Genomic DNA, 18,159 nt, shown 5'->3' with positions numbered 1-18,159 from the left:
TTTTTCTTACAGTGTAAGAAATAATAATACTTATGGACACACTTCTTCATCTCTTTCAAGAAATATGTATCCCATTCATACTATAGAAGCGCTTGTGTATCTAGTTGCTGCCTGTTTTCTTAGAACCGTGGCCAAAGAGTTCTTTCCGATTTCATGGCTCAAAACTAAGAACAAATGTATTCAAATAGAGAGTTTTGTTGCCTCTCCATACAGAAAGGTATGGCATTTTTTTAATGTTCAGTAATAAGTATGTCAGTTAGTTTGGAGAAGTCAGGGACATAGTTATGTACCATGAATATGACCAAGCTTCCACTGAACTTTCAGCTGCAACTGTTTGATTCATGTGGGAAACATGAGGTTTGTGTTGCCTGTTGTAGGACTGCAAAATGACTACTGAGCAAGTACAGTGATTTATTTGAAGAAAAAGTGGATGCCTTTAGTAACTACTTCTCTTTTGGCTTAAAGAGGGCACTGACAGAGGAGAAATAATTGTTTCACACAAGGGCTGGATGTTTCACAGGTTTGCTCTCAAACAATGTTGTTAACAACTTCTTGATAACTGTGAGTTACCAACACTGTTGTTTGTGATATTACTACAAGCTTTGCAATACTTTGCTACCTCTCCCCACTTTTTTTTTTTAACTTAATGCTCCATTTCCTGCAGTTGCATGTGTAAAAACCAAAACCAAATCTAACTCTGTTAAGATGGGGGGAAAAAATTCAAACATTTTAGCTGATTGCATTCTGCAGACAAAATTAAGAATAACTCAGAATATGTCAAAGGGGAAATTACTTGTGGTTAACCCTTATATCATTGTTTGTATGCCTCAGGATGGATTGTATTTTGGTAGTTTAGAATGATGTCTGAGGAGGAGAGTAGAAAAATGATCAACATTCAAAGGCAGACTGGATTTCGAGAGTGATGTATTAATACTAATACGTCCCTCTTTGCATTGACACAAAGTGCACGTATCTGGACCAATTCCTCTTGTCTGTCAAATTGTCGAATTAAGAGTAAGGCTAACCTTACTGTTGTGTTAAGAGAGGGAGATTTGGCAGAAACTAACCCCCTTGTGTTCCAGGTGGATCTCAGATGTCAGGGGCTTGGGGCAGCTGGGCTTAGATTCTGAGTGACAGCCAACTCAGCTCTAAGCAACAGAAATGCAGAGCCAATGCAGCACTGTAACTCCGGCTGAGTTCGGTAAGAACTGCCACGGTTACGGTTGCACAAATACTGCGATACACTGTAAGTCTGGTTGCGCCCAACGAGCTCTCATGGCTAGATTGGAAGTCTGGTCCTGTTCAGTAACTCTCATGGCCAAGTACAAGATGGTATTGTTTCTTGAGCAACAGAAATGCAGATTATTATTGGATTGCTGGTGATAAATACATCATCTGCAGGAGCACACGTGAACACATAAGTAATGTATAAATAAATAAATAAAACACATAATAATAACCTGTGGCAAATACGTTTAATTGCCAGATGACTATATAATGCTAAAAGTCTTATCACAAGCAGAACCTTGCTTTCTAAATTTTCCAAAGAAGCCCTAGATATAGCTGCGTGTTTGAGTCTTACCACATAGGCATCCCTGTGGGGAATGAGATAGGTACATCCCATCAAACATCCCAGGATACAAAAGTGGAGTCTCCTCTAGCCTCCTTCCCCACTTAAGCTACATTTATATTGTTTTCTTTGAGAGATAGGAAAAAGAAAAGTTAAAGTTGATATCATTTCATGTTTAGGTGTAGTCTGAATGACTTTAGTCATACATGTAAAGCATGTACAGGTTTTAGTTTGTTAGCATACACAGAGGCATGAAAAGTAGTATGTTTTTTTGAATTAATGAAACAAAGGTCAGCTTTTGGTCACCATTTGGGTCATTCCTGTGGCCTAGTTCCTGTTAGCTGCATCGTTTTAAACAGAGCATGACCACAACAGCTCTGTTCAGCTGCACCCCTTGTTTCATGCCTCTCTTAAGAATGGTATACCAAGCTCCTTCAGTGTTTCTGGTCCTAAGGTGTGCAGACAGTTTTTTCCTGGTGAACTGTAGCCAACGCATGCTCTCCTTCTTGCTGAACTTTGTTTTTCAGGTTTTTTTCCCCACACAGATTAAAGCAATATGACCCTCTTACCTCCAGCTCCCCAGTTTTTTTCCTTGAACCAAGCATCTCATCTTTCAAGACATTGTTAGCACTATTTTAAGATGCTTTCTTTGGGCAAGAAACCAGAGGGATTAGACACAGGCCAGAACATACTATAAAGCCAAGGATGAATGCTTGATGAACCCAGGAAACTTAATTTAACTGAAAACACATAGTTCTTGTGTGTTTATCATATAGTCTGATTGTAGCAGGTAATATGAAGAGGAAAACTGGAGTTTTACCAGCTCTTGAGGCCTTAAGTCAAAGGGATTTAATTTTATTGGAATATTCTGCATTTTCTGACAAGAAAATGCAAACATCTTTGCCCAACACTAGCAGAGAGCTGTGAAGGCAGAAGGCATGTTTTCTGTTTGCCATCTGAATCTCATGCTGCCAAGCCTGAGTGATCCTTCCTGGTGATACTCCTAGGCTGTGCAAAATCTAGCTTTAAACTGAGGAATGGTACTGCTATCAGATGAGATGACTAACATTGCCTTTCCTACTTCAGCCTTAACTAAAACACTTACCCTCAATTTGCAGCTGGCACAATTAGCCTAAACTCCAGAGGGGCAGTTAATTGAGAGTATATATTTTAGGGATGTCCAGAAACTGAAGTTTCTGTTGACTAAGAAATCTAGAATTTGAAATTGCTGTTATTTGGAATTAGAACACAGAGCTCAATTTCTAAATATCTTTTTTTGGGAAGAGAATTGTTTTGTTTTAGAAAGACAAAGATTAGTTTTTAACTTTATATACGTGTATTTAGTATGTAGATGTAGCTTTAGTATTTAAAGACATTGTACTGAATTTTTTCACCTAAGTCAAATTGTATGATTTTCAATTGCTTGTTTCAAAATGAGTTAAAATCAGTAATTCCTGAAAGTATTTCACCTTTAACACAATTTGCATTTTCAGCACAGTGTTCAAGCTGAAGTCAGATATAGCTCTAATTCGTTTCACTGATAAACACAGAACAAAGAGATACTTTAGCCTTTGTAGTGACTCTCTAGAGGAGCCATTTCTCAAAATGTTTTCAAAATAACCCTTTTTAAAAATTTAATATTATCACCGATCTTGTATATTAAGACAATGATACAAAATAGTGCTACAGCAGTATTTTGAGTTTCGCTTCATTGTCAGAAGACCTTCTTTTTCCAAAGATGGTCCTTAACTCTGAAGTGGAGTCAAGAACTAGATGGAGTGAGCAGAGCTGAGGATCCATCTTTGTGGAGAAGTTAGAACAGAAAGACAAGTTAACGTGCTAATGTCCTGCATGGTGACTTTCTGGACCACTGTCAGTGTGGCAGGAGTGTGAAGGATGTACCTCTGCTTTTGGAAGTAAAAAGAATCTGAATTTGTCCTGCCGGACAGGTGGAGTGTCTGTCATCTATCCCATAAGTTTTCATGAGGTGACAGAGATATGCTGACATTTTCACCCTCTGTGCTAACCTCTGCATAGGAGTAAATCTGTGCCTTTTTGCAGCAAGTCCAAGAAATTCTGATTACATTTAAACCAATTATTTTAAGGCTTGCATGTGCACTGATGTCACTGCACAGCCAAGGAGTGTGTAACTTGCTGACACCTCAGTTATATTTTATAAATTCCCTGTATGGCCATTCTTTAAGTGTCCCTGTTCAGGGGTGCCTTCAGAAGTGGATTGCACTACTGTGGGCTTAGAGAACTGGAGATCCCACTTGATGTGTTAGCACAGTGCTGTGCATTTGCTGTGGGCAATCCCAGAGAAATATATTCAAGCTTGGCTCAAGGCACTTCTAGTGATGGTACCTATCATATGTATGGCTGTTCCTGTTGTTGCCCAGAGGATCTAAGGGGAACTGAATTTGCCAGAGAGCATATATTTTTTTTCCCTTTACTTTCTGGCACTAATTGCTCGTTTAATTTTGTTTGGTTCGTTGTTTCTTAGTAAAGCTTGCTGATGGTAAAGAGGCATGTTTTAGAAAGTACAAATATTGTACTCAGTCTTTTGTTTTCCCTCTTGAAACAAGAAATGAACATTCTCATGCCCTGAATGAGTGAAAGACTTTTAGACTAGGAGCCTTATCTAATTATGTACGTTATCTAATTTGGCACATTTTCAGTGTTAGAAGGGACCACATTTTAGCCAAGAAATCCCTGGCAATTTCATAGAAGGAAGTGGAGTAGCGTTGCCCTCTGTAGGAGCTGTGATTGTTGCTCACGGCCACAAGGCGCTAATGCCTGTCTGGCCGGGCTGATTATGCACTTGCTTGCTGCACACAGGTCATGTTTGACTAGCTTGTGAAAGCAGCCTTGGCTGAGCCTGCTGCGACGCCGTGTGCAGAGATTAGCAGTGCTGAACGCAATTCGGAAAGCACAAGGGATGCCAATTGGTGGGAAACATTTAAACTGGCAGGGAAAGCAGGTAGCTGAGTGCAGCGAGCAGTGTACACAAGGATCACAGGTTACATCTGGGATTTTGTGATGAATGCCTAATGAGTATGTTGATTAGACGGGCAGAACTCTCCAGGCTGTTGTAAACGTAGCTGAAGGAAGCGTGGCTGATAAGACACCGAATAACCGCTCTCGTATAAAGCTTTTGTTTGGCGCTGCAATATTTAAAATCCAGAAAGATAATGGAGAGAAAACAGGACAGTAAAATGAAAAGGGAACTGTCCTACTTAGCTACTTTAAACGACAGAAACATAACCCTGATGTCTATTCGTAAGCGGCAGGCAGCTCATGATGTGCCTGAACTACTGATTATTGGTGAAAAGTCCAAGACTGGATCTCCAGTAAAAGCAAGCAGTAACTTGCAGAAAGAAGAGAAACTTTTGCAGAGTTACTCCATGGGAATGCCAGAAGTCAATACAGTTGAAAGACAGGTCAGTGAGCTGGTGTGTGCGCATGTTGGGAGGGAAGTAGTGTTTCTGATCTGGAGAATTTAAAACAAAGCATGTTGGATATGGGTTGTATATTAAAGGACGTTAAACTTTCTTTATCTAAATTGTCTCAATCCCCAGCACGGATGCCAGCCCCATAGCAAGCAGTACACAAATGCAAAGTCCGCTGGAGATCCTCTGAAAGTAATCTTTGAAAGCAGATGTTAATGATGAGTTATGCGGTAGAAACTAATGAGCATTGTTTCAGCTCCACCTCTAATAATACAGAGTGGTGATTCTTAGGAAGGAAACATAGTATTTCTCCTTTTGAACTGCAATTGCGTGAGTAGTTTGACAGAAGCTCATACTAGTTTATTCTCTGGAATAACAGAAATTGAAGAAACATTAAAAAGTCCTTGTAGGTAAGTAGTTTATTTATATCTACTAAGTGGGTGCTAGTGAAAGTTTGTGATATATGTATCTGTGGCGACTTTTTTTAAAATTCAGTGTTATATATAACTATGGTATTTTTGTAGATTAACTGCTATGAAAAAGAGGCTTAGAAAGATCAGCGCTGATAAAAACATGATAAGGTTTATTATTTTTAAAAGAGTTTTTGCTGTTTAAAAGGTATATAAACTGCAGTAATGTAGTTTGGGTCAGTGAATATTGGGAATATTCAAGGAAAAGAAACTCTCAGAAAAAATGTGTTCTTTGAAATGTGTATGCTCAGAATGGCTTAAATAATTAGTGTCAGACTGGAATGAAATAACAGCCAGGACCGACCAAATATACCTGAAGGCTTTTTCTGCCTTGAGTTATTTCTTGTATTATAAATGTTTGCTAGAAAACAATCATGACAAAAATGACTTTGTTCTGCCAAAGGATCTCTTCTCTGTATTCAGTTCACTGGAATATTTGTGTTGCTTGTACTGGAGCTGTGAAGAACATCAAAGAGAGTTTTGCATTGTTTTAATTCTAAATTAGAAACATTGCATATACAGTAAGGCTTTCCCCTTTCCCATAAAGCACATGTGGTTTATAGAGCTCCCTTTAATTTAAAAGTAGCTGTTAAGGTCTCTAAGGTTTGTTACCTACAGTAGGTGTGATTTCAGTAAGACTAGTTCTAACTGCCTAAATCTTTCCCCATCATCTGTACTGACAGAGAAACCTGATCATAAATAGGGAGTAGCAGTCACTTTGAAGAAGCATTAAGGTAATTAATTTAGTATTTTGGAAACAAAAGTCCCATAAAGTCTGCTTTGTAATAATATTCTCACTGAATCTTGATATCCAGGTTTAGCGGGTGTTATTTCCATCTTTTAAGACTCAGGAACTGTTTGAAAAATAACAAATTGTGTTACAAGTAGTTATTGAAAATAGTAGCTACTGACATTTGTTAATCTTCATTTGGGGGAAGAGAGAAGGAAGAACAACCAGTTAAGATCTAATATATTTAAAGAATATTCACTAATGAGCTGGATGGACAAGTTGCACTGAAAATTATTAAGGAGGATGAGGATTGAATGTCTGCCCTCTCAGAAGCGCTGTTGTTGTAGGCATGAAATTGAAGACTTGTGACCTTTGATATTCTTGTGGCTGCTCTGCCCTCATTTTTTTGTTCACTGCCTGCCTATAATAAACTGGGAAACATCTGAAGCATTTAATTAATAGAATGTGGCTTTTCAGTTGTGTGTTGCTGCCTGCCTGAATCCAAAGCCATGAATCAGAGGGTTATGAAAGAAGGAAGCAGGAAAGGTAAAGCACAGATAAGATAATTCCTTGGTGGTTGTGTGCTCAAAGGTAAGAGAGCGATAACTGGTTTCAGCCCACAGAGATACAGGGAGAAGAGCAGCCCAAAACCTCTGAAGATAGTGTGTGAGAGGTTCAGTGACCTCTGGTATTTATAAATGAGTGGGTGGGGAGAGGCAGAGGAGGAGGTGCTCGATGGGCTGGGCCCCATCTTCTCACTGGCTGATTGCCTGGCATCGTGGTGAGGAGTCTGGTGTTTGAATTTCAGGATGTGAAAGTTGGCATCCCTGCAGGCCAAACACAGGAGGACAGGAAAGCAGTGCCAGCCATGGGGGGAGAACCTTGCTGGGTGAGCAGAGAGGAGCAGCATTGTGCCAGATCTTGCTGTGGGTGATGCTCAGAGGGTTGTGGGGTGCACCTACCACGACCTCAGCCTTGTGCTGCAGAAGACAGGAGTGTTACATTGGCATTTTGGAGGTGGCTGCACCTCTTGGGAAGGGGAAATGGGTAGAGGGATGGCTTTCTTGATGACAAACCACTCCACAGGGTGACCCATGGAACACAGTGGTGGAGGCAGCATGGAGACCCAGCCAAGGGTGGCTGGTGGCTGGGCCGTGAAGCCAATGAGGGCACACGCTGTGTTTAGTTCACAGCCATGGAGTTGCATCCATTCTCAGCGTATTGGTCACCATATGTGCATATGTGAAAGTCTCACCTGGTGCTGTGGTTTCCTTGTCTTGGGGTTTTCCTCTGAGTTCAGTTGTTTTTCTCACATTTATTATGTATCCCTTCACTGCTCCGTTAAACTCCTAGACTTTGCACATCTGAATGGGAATATCCAAAAGAATAGCCCATTTTGGGGGACAGCAAAGCAGCCTGCTGCTAGGCCTCCGAGGGCAGCCCTCGATGGGGGGGTTTGCCCCAGGAGCCACACAGACCATATGCAGTGACTGCCTTTCCCATCGGACCTGTCACAAGCTCTGGATGCTCTGATATGAGGGCTTGAGACTTGGTGCTTCCAATCCAGCAGCATCTCCCTGTCCCACCTCCATGCTTTCACAAGAAGTTAGTCCAGCCCCAGAGCATATTCCCTTTGGATGTTCTCCTTCTTGCTGGCTGGAGGCAGTCAGAATGGGAAGCATGAGCCTCTGCCTCTACCAGCAGTCTATAAGCCCTGCTTTGCTCCTGGACAGGCATGAGTACTACAGCTCCTGTCAAGGACATCAGGGGTTGTTCTTCATGCCTTGAAATCCTCATGCTGGAAGTTGGGCTTCAGATGCCATATTCCTGGACATCAACAGTTTCAATTGCTACTCATCTCAGGTCTAGTTCAGAGCTGTCTCCTGTAGATGCAACTGTTTTCCAACCAGCTCTGACACTTCCTTTAAAGCTCTCTCCATCTACTGCTGCTTCTGTGTCAATGAGTTTCTTGATTTTTTTTCTGTTTTTTTTTTCCATATTATTCATATGAGCTTCTTTATGTTGAGATTCTTAGCTTTCAGACTAGAGCCTCACTCTGCTGTGCATTGTCAGTTGCAACTTTTATGTGCAGAACAAGGGAGGGAAAGAATTGTCATCATTTTATGTTTCATTATTTACATACTCTTTACATAGCTACTGTAAAATTATGCATAAGACTGGTAGAGCACCAACATACTTGGTGTACACCTGTCCTTAAAAGTAAGCAGGCCTCCTTTGGTGTGAGAGACAAGATAGTAACAGTGGCCAGTTCTTTCACACATTCCCCTCTGGATGCAGAGTCAGAAGCATTTCTACTATTATGTTGGTATTTCTCTCTAGACAGAAACAAGCAGAAGGGGCAGCGCCTGGGAATCCCAGGCACCTTTTTTGGCATTTTTGGTGGTGATTGCTTCTCTGATCCTCTTGCAGATGGTGTCTGAATTACTATACAGCCTCATAGATGCCATTTTATATGTATGGCATCAGGAAACCCTATTCTGAGACCCAGCTGTGCCTAAGGAAATCTATGGGCACGTTTCCATATCACTCGTCTTAGTGTCCTTACATGAATCTGCTGTTTTCCTCTTGCAAATACACACATAGATGTATTTATGCCCCTTCAGTTTGTGGGGTTTTTTGAAGCTGTTAGACAATACTAAAGGCTTTGTAAATACTTTATTTGTTCCTGTGCACGTTTGGGGGAAAATTCTTCAATGATTTTGCATTTGTGTGTTGGGGGGGGGGGGTTTAAGGGAAATAAGCTTTGTATTTTTCTTATATCCACGTCTCCTCTCTATTTTTTCCTTGTCATTTAAAAATTTGCGTGCAGGAATTTTTCTTCTACAGACCTGTAGAACATCTGGTTTTGTAAAGTAGCAAACAAAATATTTTTGACAATTCGTTGAATGTTGATAATAGCCTTTTATGCAAAATATAAAGCAGCAGCCAAGTTTTGATGTTTCTGTGGCTTACAATGCACTGAAATAGTAGAACCAGTCCTTGCTTTTATGCTTTGCACATGGCTGGAGGACAAGAAATACCCTTTAATCTTTTTTTTTCTATTTAATTTGAAATGCTTTTATATCACTGGGTACTTGGGAAAGGTGAGACAGTTGGTGAGATTGGGGGTGGAGGGAACAGTGGAGTACATAAGTCTACTGATAGTTCCGGGTTTCATCTGCAAGTGGCTGCCAGAAACACAGTGAAGGGAAGCAGGAGGGCAGAGCATGTTTGTCTCGCCCATTTCTCACGCTCTGTTTCGCCAAAGGATGCAGAAGGCAAATGCCTTTGTCATATGAGCCAAAATAAATGCACTGGGTGAGCTTCTGTAACTCTCATGCGGATTTGTGCTTCACTGGGTGTTTGTGATAAGAAGAGGGGGCCACAGCAAGCAAAGTGTCCTTGAGGGACTGAGGATAAGGGAGAGGAGATGAGGTACAATATTAAAAAAACATTTCTTGAGGCAGATTTTACAATAAACGAAAGTTTGAGCTGTCTAAGCATTTGAAATGTGGTGGATGAGAGACTGTTTTTAGATGGGTTTATTTTCCTTATACAAGGCCAGGTTATTATTTCAAATTGTGGGAAGTCACAGATAGAAGGAAATAAGAATATGAGCATCTTGGTCGTCTTCGTGCTTAAACAGGAAACCATCTTTTCAGGGAAGTCTGATTAACTGTTAATGTTTTGTTTTGAAAGGAGGGTGTGGTTGCACGTTTTCACATATTTTGGGGATTTCAGTAACTTCTGGGAAGGGAAGTGCAAGGAGAGGGGTATGGGTCCTGGGTGCTGCCAGGCCTGTGGGAGGAGGAAGCAAAAGGGGATGTCAGGACTAAAATATTCCTGTGAGACTTCCCCAGCTTGCTGTTGGGATAGTGAGGGGCTGCACCATAATTGCTGAAGAGTTGAAGTTGCTCATTCCTTCTCCTGTTATAACAAATACAGTACAGGAAAAGCTGAAAGAAAATATCTTGTGTTAAATTTTTGCTGTTTTGGTTGTGACCTCAGACCTCATTATTCCCAAGCTGTCTAAACATGAAACAAAATCAAGTTAATGAATTTTGAATTCTGCATCAAATGAACTGGATGCATTCTAGTGTTAATAAGCAGCCTAAATGCTTCTCATCCATGCTGTGGTATTGAGGAGGGAGTTTTCTTATGGGTCATAGGAACAAGACTTGCAGTACTGAGCCTGATCTGTTGGCCCCTTCTCCAGGCCCTCTCTGCAGTAATGCCCAGCATCAGGTGTTTTATTGAATGCTGGAGATCCCACAGCTTTGCTGGCAAGAGAATAGATTTATCATAGTTGCTTTCATCTAGATCTTTAGTATTTAAAGCTGATTTAAGTCATGGACATGAATTTTTATGTTCTTTCCGTGAAATCTGACAATCTGGAACTTGTCACTCCCCTTCTCAGTCTTCCTCATCACATGGTGCCACTAACTGGAGACAGAGTCTGTGCTCTGAATACCTGTTCTGTGAGAAGCATTGCTGTTATTTTTATTTTTTTAATACTTCATTTTCAGTTGAATTGAGTGCATTCAACTGTAGAGTTTCAGTACCGCAGAGCCCATGATCTGACTGATCCGTTTCAGTACTTGCCATCCTGAAAATCAGTGTTGGATGAAACCAGTGAGTAGCTCAATTTATAGTCTTTCTTAGGTGCCTCACAAGTCGGTAAATGAAACTAAACCATAGTGGAAATATCTGCATATAGTTCTGTGTCTTTTAAGATCTTTATCAGATATAGATTTTAACTTAAAAGGTCTATATATTATATGCAGAGACCCCAGGCCTTTCTGTGCATGCATATACTCTTCAAATATCATGCAGCTGGTCCTCCCTGCACCAGCTTGTTTCAAGCTTCTGGGAGATTCATGATTCTGTTTTCTTGGGCTTTTTGGTTTGATGTGGTTTGGTTTGGTTGGAACTCCTGATGAGCAGGAGCAGATTGGCCAAACTCAGGCAGTTTAGGACATTGGTGGAGAGGCAGTCAGCATACACTCTACTGTGACCCACTGTGTGCCAGTGACAGTGTGCTCTGCAGAGCAGGGCTCAGGCTTTGTGATGGAAGTGCCCTGTTGCTGCAGAGAGTTCAAGTTTTAAATTATTTGGTTGGGGTTGGAATACTGAATCAATTCTGGTTTTACATCCCTAGTGAATAGTTTTTACATTGCTACTCAAGAAATGTTTCAGAGGCCTGATTCATCATCATGGGTTAATGTTGTGAAGTGTTTCAGCTCTATAGACTGACTTGAGAACACTTCTAGCATGTGCTTCAGAGCATATGCAGACCATTGCAGCGTATACAGGGCTGAAGATACAGGCATTTATTTTTACTCCTCCTCTTTCTCCTTAGGCTTTGTCAAACATTGATTCTCCTCCTGGCTGTGAGCTGGAGCCTACAATGAAACATAATTTTGCTTTTGACAACATGGGCTACGAGGAGAGCTTTGAAACCACTCCCTCTTCATCTTCCCAAGAACGTACTGTGACAATCAATATTGTGGGAATGACTTGCCAATCATGTGTGCAGGCAATAGAAGGCCGGATTTCCAAGGTGAAGGGCATTGTGAGTATTAAAGTCTCCCGTGAACAGAACAATGCTGTTATCAAGTATCTGCAGTTGGAAATAAGTCCGGATCAGATTTGCCTGGAAATTCAGGATATGGGCTTTGATGCCAACATAGCAGAAGAGAAGTTGACAACAGCAACCATAAATCTGTCGAGCTTGAAAGAAGCAGTAGTTAAGCTTCACGTAGAAGGCATGACATGCCAGTCCTGTGTCACCAACATTGAAGGAAAGATTAGGAAACTGCATGGTGTAGCAAAAATCAAGGTGTCACTTGGTAACCAGGAAGCAATTATTGCTTACTATCCTTACATCATTCAGCCTGATGACCTCAAGAGACACATCAATAACCTGGGGTATGACTGCACCATTAAAAGTAAATCAGCCCCTTTGAAGCTGGGTGTCCTTGATCTCCAGCGCTTGCAGAATGCAAGCCCCAAGAAGACACCAGCAAGTTTTGAGGGTGATGGGTTGGATCCACTGGTTGCTGAGATGAGTAGCACAGCTACGGTGACTGTACAGATAGAAGGCATGCACTGCAAGTCCTGTGTCAGAAACATTGAAGGAAATATATCAGCTATTCCTGGAATTAAAAGTATTAAAGTGTCTTTGGAGCAAAAATGTGCTGTGGTAGAGTATAGCCCAAATTTAATTACCCTGTCAGCTCTACAGCAAGCTATTGAATCCCTTCCACCTGGAAACTTTAAAGTATGCCTCTTTAATGGTTCAGAAGCAAATAAAGGAGCATCTCCATCACCTGCTTTCACAGGTGATCTCATCAAACAGCCGCTGCAAGACCCAACGTGCATAGTTGTTATTAAGATTGATGGCATGACTTGCAATTCTTGTGCACAGTCCATAGAAGGGACCATATCAGAGAGACAAGGAGTGCAACAGGTAGCAGTTTCTCTAGCTGGCAGTACTGGAACCATACATTATGATCCAGCTGTCACTAACGGCGAAGAGTTAAGAGCTGCCATAGAAGACATGGGATTTGATGCTTCAGTGCTGACAGGTAACAGTGTTTTTTTTCTGTGGGTAGCATGCCAGGCTGGGCTGTGTGACACCTGCTTTGAAATTCTCTTCTAGAGAGAAACTCTTAAAGCATCACATTGGCATTGTCTTTTATGAATGACTGGCCTGATCTGACATCACTTAGCAAGGGAGAGCGGTTTCAGCTGTAAAGCACCTTGTTTCAGGCATTCATAACTGCACTAATGGCTGTAAGAGTTGTGTTATGAAACCAAAATGAGAGTTGGTACAAGGTCTTTCAAACAGCTCATGCCCTTACGCACTGAAGTAAGTTTCCTACTATGTCTACAGGCTGCTGTAAATAGGTCGATCAAACCAAATGTTTTCATTTATGTTCCAGAATACTAAAACCTACAAACTTAATGAAATCTCTTTCATTTAAAACCACTTTTCACCTAGCTAAAACCTCTTAAGAAGTTGCTCTGATGCACAATCTCCTCTCTAGTGAATTTCAAATGTAGCAGTTTTTACCTGCTTCAAACTAAACAGATTTGCTTTGAAATAGTGATTAGTTTGATCACAACAGACCACATCCTATTCACTTCTTTCATGCGTCCAAACCCTCTGAATCTGTGGTACTACTACAAATGAGGCAGGGCCAGTATGTGGCATTTAATTATTATTTGTTTGGTTTGTAATTTGTTAGTACGAGACCTCCCAATCCATCTGTGGGAAAAGAGGGAATCCCCTGTGTTTAACACGTTCAGAAGCAACTCCTGCTCCTTTACACAGAGGAGGCAGCTTGTGAACATAGCTGGAGCTGTTGTGTGTCTGTTCAATGTCTGGTAAAGAACAAAAATGATTACAACAGGCCTGTTTGTGTTGAGGTCTCCTGGGTGCTTCCACTACTCGTTTTGCACTACTTGCAGTGTAAATACTGCACCGTAAAGAGAAACCTGTTAAGAAACTTGTCCTTTTCCTTGTTTGAGATGAAATGCTATGAGTACTGCATAGATGACAACAACAACAGAATGGATATGACTGGACTGAATTCTCTGTGCTGGATAGTGACCCTCTAGCTATCTTTATCAAGTGGAGGCAGATGTCAGGTCTAGGCATTGAAATTAAGGGGAATCATTTGTCATCTGAAAGTGGAGAACTAGTTCTGTAGAGTTAAATGATCATGCAAGTGGTACTGGTGAGTGTATAGTTTTATAAGCCTAGGAATAATATACACTATTTCCATGTAGAGACCAAGGTTACTGGGTCACCTTTCAAACTACTGTGAGGATTTGTGTGATTGATACGTGTGACTTGTTTGAACTTTTGCATCATCCAATCACACTGTAAATAGTGTTTGTTCGGTGTATTTGTTCATTTATTCAAGATACCTCCACTGCAGAACATAGGCACCAGCCTAATGCCAGCAAAGCTGCAGTGCAGCCTCGACCTCCAGAGCCTCCTCACCAAGGCTGTGTCTTGGATGCTCTTCCAGACAGTCCTCACCTTGATGGGTCAAACCAGCTCAGTGGAGCAACAGCTGAAAAGTGTTTTTTGCAAATCACAGGCATGACCTGTGCATCATGTGTGTCTACCATCGAAAGAAATCTGCAGAAAGAAGACGGTATTAAATTTAAAATTCCTATAATGGGTCTATAAGGAACTGTGGGGTGGAAAAGGTATTCTGTGTGATTCTATGGAATAGGTTGTGGTACAGCATCTGAAGGTAAATAGACTTAATGCTCTTTTTAGTGCTAATATAACTATGTCACTGTTTTACTATCCTACTGCACTGGTGGACAAACCTCATGGATATACTTGTAACAGTAAGTTGTTGCAATGTGATAAAAATTTCAAGTAATTTCAAGTAAGACAAGAACAGAGAAAGGCTTCTCATTTAGTTTTCAGGGCCTTGTTGCTTTACAGAGCAATCCATCTGCTCCAGAGCTGTTGAGAGCTCTGGCATGTTTTTGATGTGAAACTTACCCTTCAGGGCGCATTTGCACAAGCAGGTATGAACAAATGCATGGCTCCAGTGCCAGGGTAAGCTTAGGCAGAGCAGTGTTTGCTAGTCTGGAAGTCTGCAGGCTGGAGCTGCCTTTCCTCTGACCATATGGAAGATGAACAGATGAGCCTTGGCAGCCTCTGATTTCATTTGTGTCAGCATGCCTTTGGAGGGTTTTGCTTACTCATTACTGCATCCCCAGTCTCACAGTGATGGTCTCACTGTCTTGATTTAAAAATCCAAGAAACCATTAGCACTTCAAAACTATTTTTTTTACCTATGAATTTTACATTTTGCTTTTCAATTCTAAATGTAGATTTCTGTGGGGTTTTTATTTATTAAAAAAAAAGGAGGAGATGGGAAACAAGAAAATAAAAAAGTCTAGCATTGTATTGTGGGGTTTGTTTGGCTCTTTCCAAACTAAGAGAGTCCAGCATAGAGCTCATAGCAATAAGTGCAAAGATTGTTTCTGAACGTCCTTTTTGTCTCATTAGATCATAAAAAAACTCACCTCCTTCCATGTTCCTCTCATTGCTAAAGGGAACCACAGTGTGGCTGGATCTCAGTAAAAACTTTGCTGTTGTGACCAGGGAACAACACTAGAAGGAGGCAGAAGGAAATCATTAGGCTTATAATGTCTCAGAGTTGTTACAGTCCTCATTGACAGTCACTTGTAATATTTTATTTTTCTTTCTCTCAAAGGGGCTATATTATCTAACATTTTTTTATTATGCCACTGCAGGAATTGTTTCAGTGTTGGTAGCACTGATGGCAGGTAAAGCAGAGATAAAATACAAGCCAGAATTCATACAGCCTTTTGAAATAGCACAGCTGATCCAGAATTTGGGTTTTGAAGCTACCATCATAGAAGATCATGCAGAAACAGAAGGGCATGTGGATCTTCTTGTAAGTCATGTGTATTTGTCATGGTTTAGGAATAGTCAGGTCTGGAAGACTTATTTTCTTGAAAATACCTTTATTTAAGCACTTGTACCTTCAGCAGCTCAGTTCTAGATGGTGATGTTATTGTTTCTTAATTACTGAAAAGACAAGATCGTTTGTCTTAGAAGAACCTATCCAAATGCACTAAAATAAAAGGTGATAGTTCTATATACAGACTAGACTTTTCTTAGCAAGCAGGAATAAAACAGAAGTTTTCTGTCAACAGTACAGATTCTGAGTGATAGAGAATGTGTCACCAAATATGTACTGCCAATGCTGGGGGCTTTTTATAGAGGTCTAAGAACTTTGGATAAAATTAGTTAATTGTTTTATGAAGGACAGATTCTTCAAATGTCAGTTTTTATTTTCTGACAGATACCTACTTCAAGACAGATAACAGTCTGCAGTTGTGTTAATAAAACAGAAGTAATCAGAATAATGCCTTGTTGAAGCCACAGGGAAATTTAAGTAAGCAACGTGAAGTTACATGTGCAGAATTTGGCTTTGCTGGTGTTAATATAGCTGTTGATAGAACTATATTAGTTATGCTGTTACAGTTAATACAACGTCTGAGTTCTGCTATACAAATACATAGCTGTGACTATAACAGCTGGTTGCAGAATTTTATAATAAAAGTGGGTAGCTGTATTCTCAGCTTTGTATCATTTAAGACAACTCTATAAAATCTTTATGCTGAGGCCTTGGGTCAATACCAGAAGAGCTTGAGTAGTCATATAGAATTAGTACCTCTGTGAGATCAGGAGGCCTTGTTTCAAGTTCATCTACAAATATTGGGTGAATATATGGGATTGATAACTACTTAAATTTGTCTTTTCTTTAGATTACAGGGATGACTTGTGCTTCTTGTGTTCACAATATTGAATCCAAACTCATGAGAACAAATGGCATATTTTATGCCTCAGTTGCACTTGCAACTTGCAAAGCTCACATCCAGTTTGATCCTGAAATTATTGGACCTCGAGATATTATAAAAATAATCAAGGTAGGATTTAAGAATTTTTTATGTATGGACAATTATAAGGTGAAATTTAAAAGGATATAGAGCAGCTGATAATTGAGAGGTTTCACTGACTTTTGCAGATGACACAGTTATTGCCATATGTTTTTATGCTCTTGTGCTGAAGCTGCTCTGCTGCACAGTCATGTGTAGTCTCACAGGTTGTTACTCTAAAAACACATGCTAAAAACTACAAAAAGAAACCTTTTTTTATCTATATGTGATAAAAGTCCAGTATATTTATTCTTTGCAATTCTGTGTGTACAATCATGTGTCTCTCATTTCCAGTCATTTTAGTGGTCTTAATATTTCATAAAAAAAATACTACTTTCTTTTGACAGTGAAAGGCTGTAAAAGAAGTTTTGCCACAGCTCATACCACAAGTATTACACATCTCTGTATACACTTGCATTTATTCTCACATCAATAGAGTGGAATTTTTTAAACTGGAAAAGCTTGTGATACAGCCACTAAATGAAAAAAAAATCCTGGCTTACCAGTAATCACATAGATCATAAAATCCGCCATTACCGTGGCCCAGATGTGGACAAAACTTCCTTTTTTGCCCACCAGAAGGGAAGAAAATGTACTGTATGAGGTGCATGCAGTGAGTAGTCAGGAGGACAATAGAGACTGTTTGCCCTCTGTGCTCTAGAGGATTTATTCAGAAAAAAATTCCTAGACTACAGGATTGATGGAACAGCAGTTATTAACATATTAACTAGTAGACTGTTCTGGATGGCAGAGAAGTTCTGTAAAGCATATATTGCCAGAGAAGCATTTCACGATGCAGGTAGGAAGTTTAGATGTATTGTTCTTGCAAGCGTGCTTTGGGTTTTTGGGTGTTTGAGGGAGAGGCATAGTTCTAGCCCTAACAATACGATTGCAATCACAGCCTTACGTCCTGAGTCAAAACAAGGAGAGGTTTAGGTTGGACATCAGGAAGAATTTCTTCACAGAAGGGGTGATTAGGTATTGGAACGGGCTGCCCAGGGAGGTGGTGGAGTCACCGTCCCTGGAGGTGTTTAAGAAGAGACTGGATGTTACATTCAGTGCCGTGGTCTAGTTGACAAGGTGGTGTTTGGTCATAGGTTGGACTGGATGATGTCAGAGGTCTTTTCTAACCTAATTGATTCTGTGATTATACTGCAGTAACTCACTGAAGTGTCAGTCAAAGCTGGCTTTTTGCTTATATTTGTTTCTGGAATGCTTTGCCCTGTAGTCTACATGTTTAAACGGATTTTAGACACTTCCATTTTTAACTTCAGGTTTATATGCTAAACTGTAATGTTTAGGATTTGCTTACAAGGTTGTCTAGCCCAGTGGCTTCTGCATTTTTACTTCCTTTGTGATATGTCTCATCTCTCATAATTATTCCAGTGGAGGTGAAAGGGCAGGCATACCTTGTCCTTGAGGGGATGAGCAACAGAA

The 18,159-nt window shown here is 40.4% G+C and overlaps 1 protein-coding gene across 4 annotated transcripts in view; it reads left to right on the top strand.

Annotated features, from left to right (window-relative positions):
- The window catches only part of ATP7B (ATPase copper transporting beta), a 45,966-nt gene that overhangs the window by 9,535 nt on the left and 18,272 nt on the right, over positions 1-18,159 (top strand). Inside the window, exons 1-6 of one of the 4 annotated variants that reach the window (XM_039389158.1) lie at positions 4,927-5,010; positions 5,149-5,429; positions 11,579-12,806; positions 14,151-14,387; positions 15,511-15,674; positions 16,552-16,713. In XM_039389158.1, coding sequence (XP_039245092.1) covers positions 11,627-12,806; positions 14,151-14,387; positions 15,511-15,674; positions 16,552-16,713 — 1,743 coding nt within the window. In that variant the 5' untranslated portion in view covers positions 4,927-5,010; positions 5,149-5,429; positions 11,579-11,626. Of the gene's footprint in view, positions 1-4,091; positions 5,011-5,063; positions 5,430-11,578; positions 12,807-14,150; positions 14,388-15,510; positions 15,675-16,551; positions 16,714-18,159 lie in introns of those variants that run through there. The other 3 variants (XM_027723156.2, XM_039389155.1, XM_039389150.1) reach the window with 3 other exon arrangements.

This window comes from Pipra filicauda, unplaced genomic scaffold (genome assembly GCF_003945595.2).
Source record: "Pipra filicauda isolate LSUMZ 115617 unplaced genomic scaffold, ASM394559v2 scaffold124_size2119055_pilon, whole genome shotgun sequence".
Taxonomy (NCBI): domain Eukaryota; kingdom Metazoa; phylum Chordata; class Aves; order Passeriformes; family Pipridae; genus Pipra; species Pipra filicauda.
This window is presented reverse-complemented; position numbering and strand designations above follow the sequence as displayed.